At 49.5% G+C, this 7,674-nt stretch overlaps 1 protein-coding gene across 2 annotated transcripts in view; it reads right to left on the reverse strand.

The window, feature by feature from the left end:
• The window catches only part of MUC13 (mucin 13, cell surface associated), a 28,241-nt gene extending 22,757 nt beyond the window's left edge, over positions 1–5,484 (reverse strand). For both annotated transcript variants that reach the window (XM_008266761.5, XM_008266760.5), the window contains exon 1: positions 5,346–5,484. In XM_008266761.5, the coding sequence (XP_008264983.4) occupies positions 5,346–5,397 (52 nt within the window). In that variant the 5' untranslated portion in view covers positions 5,398–5,484. The remainder of the gene's footprint in view (positions 1–5,345) is intronic.
• Positions 5,485–7,674: the final 2,190 nt, after the last annotated feature.

Consider the following 7,674-nt stretch of genomic DNA (forward strand, 5'->3'; position numbering starts at 1 on the left):
TGTGGCCCAGTCCTGGCTGTTGGGGGCACTTGGGGAATGAACCAGCAAACTGGAAACCTCTGCCTCTCTGCCCTTCAAATAGTAAAAGTAAATAAATAAAATTAAATGCCACAAGGTGGTGCTATTACCACCAGAAAGCAGATTCCTTTGGTCTCTACACCGTAAGACATCGGCCTCGATTTTCCATTAAATGTCAGTTGTTTCTGTTGCTGGATTGAGGGAGGAGAAGATTAGGGGTAATAGTTTAAGGAATGATGAACTAAAAATACTTCACTAAGGGCTTATTAAACTTTTTCCAAAACTGTTTTTCTAGTAGCTTCCACCCACTAACAATTCTCAACATGCGGGCTTTTAAAAGAAGATAAATTATTGTCGTCCTAAGTCTGACGGTGTCATCCAAGCTGCATTTTCACAACTCCTAGGACACACAGAGCAGAAAAATCTTAACTGATCCAGTGACCCACTGTCTAGAATCCTTAATTGTCTCTGAGAGTTCTGACACTGACAAATGGTTTAAAACCAAATATTAAAATATTGTAGACAGGAAGCAATTCATAAACACAGGGTACCACGGACTGCTGAAGAAGCTGGCTGGTCTCCCTAGAGGCCTGGGTCCCTTACGGGCGGAGTGGGGTTGCCTAGCATTCAGAGGTGTGGAAGAGACACACAGGGCTCTGCTGGGCTGCAAAACAGTCCCCCAGCTGCAAGCATTGACTACTGCAACCGCTCTTCTGCTGTGGTTCTCCTTGGCCAAAGCGCTTACCCTGTAGCCCACAGCACCTGTGCAAGAGACATGAGCACCCACAGTTGAAGGGGGGAGTCCGCCAATACTCAGATTGAAGGATCTGTCCAGAAGCAAAGTCAAGACTGTGCAATGCCAGTGTTTTAACTGCAGCTCGGGTAGGGAGCTGTGGAGGAGGCCAGAGGAGCTAACTCAGAAAGCACAGGGTTGTGGGTTCAGAATGAGGCCGTGGAAGCAGGAGTCACCTCCACGGTGTCTTCTATCATGGGGGCCACACTCAGGGCAGCCAGAGGCTGACCCAAGCCATAGAAAATCCTGGACAGAAGAAGGCCTGGCAGGACATGAGTGCAAATGTCCTTGACCCACCCAACTTTGAGTTTCCTGCTTCATCTCTGCTGTTGCCACATAACCCACAGAATCCTGTAGATACAAACACAGCTAACTGGGACTTCTGAACAGTTTTAATGTAGGCCGCTGGGATCGATCTTGGACCTGATGGCTTGTCTACCTTGCTTTCTGGATTTCTTTTTTTTTTAAGATTTTATTTTATTTATTGGAAAGTCAGAGTTACACAAAGAGACAAGGAGAGGCAGAGAGAGAGAGAGGTCTTCCATCTGCTGGTTCACTCCCCAAATGGCTGCAATGGTCAAGGATGAGCCAGGATGGAGACAGGAGCCAGGAGTTTCTTCCAGGTCTCCCACGTGGGTGCAGGGGCCCAAGGACTTGGGCCATCTTCCACTGCTTTCCCAGGCCATAGCAAAGAGCTGGATAGGAAGTAGAGCAGCTAGGACTCGAACTGGCGCCCATATGGGATGCCAGCGCTGTGTGCAGCAGCTTTACCTGCTAAGCCACAGCACTGGGCCCTGGATTTCTGTTTGCTAGGGAGATTGCATTCAAGAATGCTTACTTTGGGGGGCTGTCATTGTGGCGTAACAGGTTAAGCGCCATACAGGAGCCAGTTCCAGTCTCGGCTACTGTACTTTGAATCTAGCTCCCCGTTAACGTGCCTGGCAGATTTGGCCTGCCCCAGTCCCAGCTGCTGCAGCCAGGAAGTAAACCAGCAGATGGAAGATCTTTCTCTTTCTCTCTCTCTCTCTCTCTAAGTCTGCCTTTGAAATAAATAAATACCTTTATTTATTTATTTTTAAAATTTATTTGACAGAGTTAGACAGTGAGAGAGAGAGACAAAGGTCTTCCTTCTGTTGGTTCACCTCCCAAATGGCCGCTACGCCGATCCAAAGCCAGGAGCCAGGTACTTCTTCCTGGTTTCTGACGTGGGTGCAGGAGCCCAAGCAGTTGGGCTACCCTCCACTGCCTTCCCGGGCCACAGCAGAGAGCTGGACTGGGAGAGGAGCAACCGGGGTTAGAACCCAGTGCCCATATGGGATGCCGCCGCCGCAGGAAGGATTCACCAAGTGAGCCACAGCGCCGGCCCCAATAAATATTTTTAAAAAGTGATTACTTTGGGCTAGTGTTGTGGTGCAGCAGGTTAAGCTGCTGCCTGCAATGCTAGTATCCTGACTGCTCCACTTCTGATCCAGCTCCCTGCTAATGCATGTGGGAAGGCAGTGGAAGATGGTTCAAGTGCTTGGGCCCCTGCACCCTTGTGGGAGACTGGGATTGGATGGAATTTCAGGCTCCTGGCTTTGGCTTGGCCCAGCCCTGGCTGTTGCAGCTATTTGGGGGTGAACCAGATATCCCTCCCTCTCTTTCTCTCTCTCCCCATTTCTTTCCTTTTTTTTTTCTTTCTTTTTGACAGGTAGAGTTAGTGAGAGAGAGACAGAGAGAAAGGTCTTCCTTTTTCCGTTGGTTCACCCCTCAATGGCCGCTGTGGCCAGCGCACTGCGCTGATCTGAAGCTAGGAGCCAGGTGCTTCTCCAGGTCTCCCACATGGGTGCAGGGCCCAAGCACTTGGGCCATCCTCCACTGCACTCCCTGGCCACAGCAGAGAGCTGGACTGGAAGAGGGGCAACCGGGACAGAATCTGGTGCCCCAACTGGGACTAAAACCCGGTGTGCCCGCGCCACAGGCAGAGGATTAGCCTAGTGAGCCATGGTGCCGGCTCTCCCCCTTTCAAGTAAATAAATTAACAGTTTTTTAAAAATTTAAAAAGAATGCTTACTTCATTTGAATAAATGGGACACATCCCAAGCTGACAGTGATTCATTGCTGTGAATGGTACAATTTGGTTTTATTTTCCTTAAGATTTTTTTTCTTTATTTGAGAGAGAGTTATAGACAGAGAGGAAGACAGAGAGAGATCTTCTATCCACTGTTCATTCCCCAAATGGACGCAATGGCCGAAATTGTGCTAATCTGAAGTTGGGAGCCGGGAGCTTCTTCTGGGTCTCCCACGTGGGTGCAGAGGCCCAAGGACTTCTGCTGCTTTCTCAGGCCACAATAGAGAGCTGGATCGGAAGTGGAGCAGCCAGGACACAGACAGGCACCCGTATGGGATGCTGGCCCCACAGGTGGAGGCTAGCCTACTATGCCACAGTGCGGGCCCCAGTTTGTTTTTTAAAAACTAAAATATAGATGTGTGAGCATGCATGTGTGTGTGTGTCCCTGTCTGTGTTATCTGAGGGTTGTACCGATTTCAGGGAAGACAATTTATAGCAGATTTTCAGGGCTTACATCATGTAGTAAAAAGGCCCGGAGGAATTATAATTTAGTCTGTTCAATTTATAGTCCACAGAAATATATTAAGGCATCAGAATAGTGAAAACAGCTCTAAGGCCTTTGTTTCCACAAGCCTTGGGCTTCTAAACAACGCAGGGGTGTGGGGGACATCCAGGAGGGGCACCCATGGCGGGTAGGAACCATGGGCTCAAGTGGGAAGAAAAGGCCGTGGTCTGCCTGCTTTCTGGACACCGGGCCTGGCCAGAGAGCATCGGGAGCTGCTCTGATCAAAGCTAGCTGAGGGCCACAGTGGAACGCCTGTGTTCAGGTCTACACTCTTCAATATCATGAGATGGTTCGCAAAGGAAGCCATCGGCTGCTGCAGAATAGAGTGGCCCTCACCTCAGACAAAGGAAGAACAACCTGGAGGTTTTGCTTGTGAAAGCGACTGAACGCCACCTGCACATTTTCCATTTTTTCCCAGCAAACACCTATGAGGAATGATATACAGCCCGGTGCTATGCAAGCCAGGAGGGGGAGTGCACGTACACATGTACCAAGCACACTCCTGCCCTGGTTCTAAGACCCTGAAATGGAACTTGGTTTTGAAACAGTCCTTCCTTACACACACCTGAACAACTCCTAAAATTCCACAGGAAAAGACCCCCCCCCCCCCAAAAAAAAAAAAAAAAAAAAAAGAACAAAACCAAAAAGGAGACCTCGCTAGCCACCAACCTGCGGGAGCAGTCCCTCTGGGAGGGGCTGCTAGGACGGGGGCGGGGGGGGGGTGCTCCCACTTATTTCTCACACATCTGTACTGTTTGCATCTGTTACAAAGGGTCTGCATTCCTTGTAAAACTTTTTTAAACAAAGGAGAACAAAAGAAAACGGAAGTGTAAAAATTGGACACAAGTGCAGACAAAGAACAAGGCGTTGAGGGAAAGCCATTTTTGAACTCCAGCTACGAGGTGCCAGGCCAGAGCCCACTTGGTCTCATTTACTCCTCGATCACTCATCAGCTGCACTATTGGCACAAAGGGGGAAACTGAGGCTCAGAGTCCCCCCTCGGCCACGGCCTGATGACACAGTACTTGAGCCAAGGCATGAGCTCGGCCGCCTGCTCCCCACTGAGTAGCTTGCCTCCCCCCTGGGTTTCCTGGGACAGGAGACAGCCTCCTCACTTCCCTAAGGTACCCAGAGGCTCTGTGAGTCCCGATTTCCAGGTCTCCGTCCACCTCCCTGTCCTCTTCCAGTCAAATCTTCGCTTCCCAGCAACCCTTCTTGTCTTGGATCTCACAGAACTCTTTCTCAGCAGTGGCTCCTGAAAGCCACACCAACCTCACCAATGCTGACTTGCAGCTGAAGGTCTGGCCATGACCCCTGCTCCCAGGGTTGACAGGGGAGAGCTGGCGAGCCCCACCCCCACTGTAAGGGCAGTCTTCTCTGACCCTCCCTCTAGTAGGAACTAAAAGCCATTTTTCAAAAACTCAAGTCCCCACCTCCCCCACTCTGGTTCTATAAATGGCTTCTCTTTCTCTGTACATCTGTCTTATCAAAAACTTCATTCCTTTCTGTAGACAACTTCCACTTTGCAGCTCAAAGGCCTTCACTTATACAGATGACCTTACCCCAGGCACTCCCGAGACAGCACAGGGCTGAGGAGCTTCACGACCAATCCTCAATTCAAGTGCCTGACCTAAAGGAGAGCTTTGTCCCGAGGCCAGTTCTCTGGTTTTCACAAGGAGAGGTCCAGAACTCTATGGTCCCTATTCGATCTTAGGAACCTTCCAAGGCAAACCTTGGAAACCTTGGGTTTGCTGAACCCCCACGTCTTGGTCCACAGACCTCTTTATCTCCCCCGTCCCAGACAAAAATGCATGCATCCTCATGCTAAGTTGGAGGATATACCTGATTTGTCCACGTCAGGCCATGTCTCAAAGACAACAAACACAAGCAGAACAATGAAAGTTAAAAGTGCTGCTTACCCACGCTTGCAAAAAGGAGAGCGAGAAGAGGAAGAAGAATAAAGGCTTTCATCTCTGTCGCTCTTGCTGGGAAATCCAAGGAGGAAATGACTTCCTTCCCTCACTGCATTTGGCTTTAACTCTCCTTCAGGTTCAAAGTCCAGCCATTCATGACGTCAAAATTGCCAAAGGCAATTAGTAGTTAGGATTGGGCCCTACACTGGGACTTTCCCCAGCTGTTCATCTGGAAGTTGGCCTAATGGATTATTTTTCTGGCTCAAAGTCCAGAATAACTCCAGATATCTCAAGTATCCTCATGAGGTTGTTTGTGGGTGAGCTTGGCTAATCTCTTTATTTCCCGGATGTCCCCAGGCTACTACCTTCCCTGTAAATGCTCAGTGACATCGTCTGTACTCCGCGTACCCACAGTGGAGCCACGGAAACCCAGCCACCTGCAGCTGATCTGAGCACCCCTGGGAGTCCTCACCTGTGTCCTTAGACTGTTTGCTGCTTGGCTGCGTCTCCTTGTGCTGGGACCCCCCGGGGACTCTCTGATGGTCATTCCCAGCAGCTCTGCACTCACAGCTCCAGGCTTCCATGGCTCGCCACATAGCAGCGCACATAGACACAGCCAGAGAACCACCACCACCACCCCCCCGCCGACTGTAAACATCAAATCACAGAATTTAACCTCATTGTACTAAAGGCTGTGGGAGACTGGTGAAAATACAACATAGAAAATGGGGAGACTAAAGTGGGGCTGGTGCTGTGGCATAGTAAGCCTAGCCTCTGTCTGCGGTGCCGGCATCCCAGAGGGGTGCTGGTTTGAGTCCCAGCTGCTCCTCGTCCCATCGCACTCTCTGCTAATGGACTGGGAAAGCAGCAGAAGATGACCCAAGTGCTTGGGCCCCTGCACCCCTGTGGGAGACTCAGAAGAAGCTCCTGGCTTTGGATCAGCCCAGCCCTGGCCATTGTAGCCATTTGGGGAGTGAACCAGCAAATGAAAGACCTTTCTTTCTGTCTGTCTCTCTCACATTACCTCTCCAATAAATAAATAAAATCTTTTTTAAAAAATAAAAAAAGAGGGGTGGGTGGGGAAAAGACTTTTTTAAGGAAAACAGTTACTTGAAAGGCAGAGCAAACAGAGGGAAAGACAGAAGCAGAGAGACAGACACAGAGAAGTATCTTCCATTTGCTGGTTCATTCCCCAAATGGTGGCAACCAACTAGTGCTGCACCAGGCCAAAGCCAGGAGGCTGGAACTCCATGTGGGTCTTCCCTGTGGATGGCAGGGGCCCAAGTTCTTGGGTCGTCTCCTGGTGCTTTCCCAGATACGTTGACATGGATCTGAAACAGAGCAGCCAGGGCTTGAGCTGGCACTCCAGTAGGGATGCTGGCATGGCAAACAGCGACCTAACCTGCTGGCCCACAGTACCAGGCAACATGGGAAGACTCAAAACGGCTATTTGATCTACTTCTGGCTGTTCACTGCTATGCTCTGCTTCTCAGTCCCCCACCCCCCGGCCCCTCGTTGCTCAGCGCCTGACCTCTCTGTTTCAGGAAACAGCTTCATCACTTGGTTAGGGTCTTCTCCATTAAAACATTATTTGAGAGGCTGAGAGACAGAGAGGGAAAGACCCACCTCATCTGCTAGTTGACTCCCCGCATATCTGCAATGGACCCAGGAGAGGGTCCAAAGCCAGGACCTAGGAACTCCACCCAGGTGGAGTGGGTGGCGGGACCCAGCTGTCTGAGGCATGACCTATTGCCTCCTTGGGGGTGTAGTAGCAGGAAGCTGGATTGGAAGGGAAGCCAGGACTTGCACCCAGAGCTCATGCATGGGATGTGGGCCTTCTAACCTGAGTTCTTCACTTCTGGGCCAAATTCCAGTCCCTGGGTTAGGTTCTTCTCAACGAAGTCCTTCCCCTTCGAGTCCAGACCCAGCCAGAGACATAGCAAGCAATAATACTGTGTGAATTTTAGCCATGATGTTAACTCTGACTTTAGGAATCACAATTTTGTTTTCTTATAGTATTACCCAGAAAGTTAGCTCCTTATTGTTCCAAAGTCTCCATTCAAGAGTAGGAGTAGGGATTTGTTATTTTACAGCTGAGAAGCCTATTTTCACTTTTTCCAAAGCAAAGACACTTTCAAGGCCCATTATACTGTGCTGTGCTATTCTTAGCTTGAATGACTCCTGGCTCCAGGATTTAAATAAAGGCCTGTTTTATTCATTATTTTTTAATTTTATTGAGATATGATTTATATCAATAAACTACCATACAATTCAACAGCTTTCAATGGCTCGTTTAGACATGTGAAAACACTGTTACAATCATTACATTCCCGCC

This window comes from Oryctolagus cuniculus, chromosome 4 (genome assembly GCF_051225735.1).
Source record: "Oryctolagus cuniculus isolate XC-2025 breed Fujian yellow rabbit chromosome 4, ASM5122573v1, whole genome shotgun sequence".
In the NCBI taxonomy this organism is placed as follows: Eukaryota; Metazoa; Chordata; class Mammalia; order Lagomorpha; family Leporidae; genus Oryctolagus; species Oryctolagus cuniculus.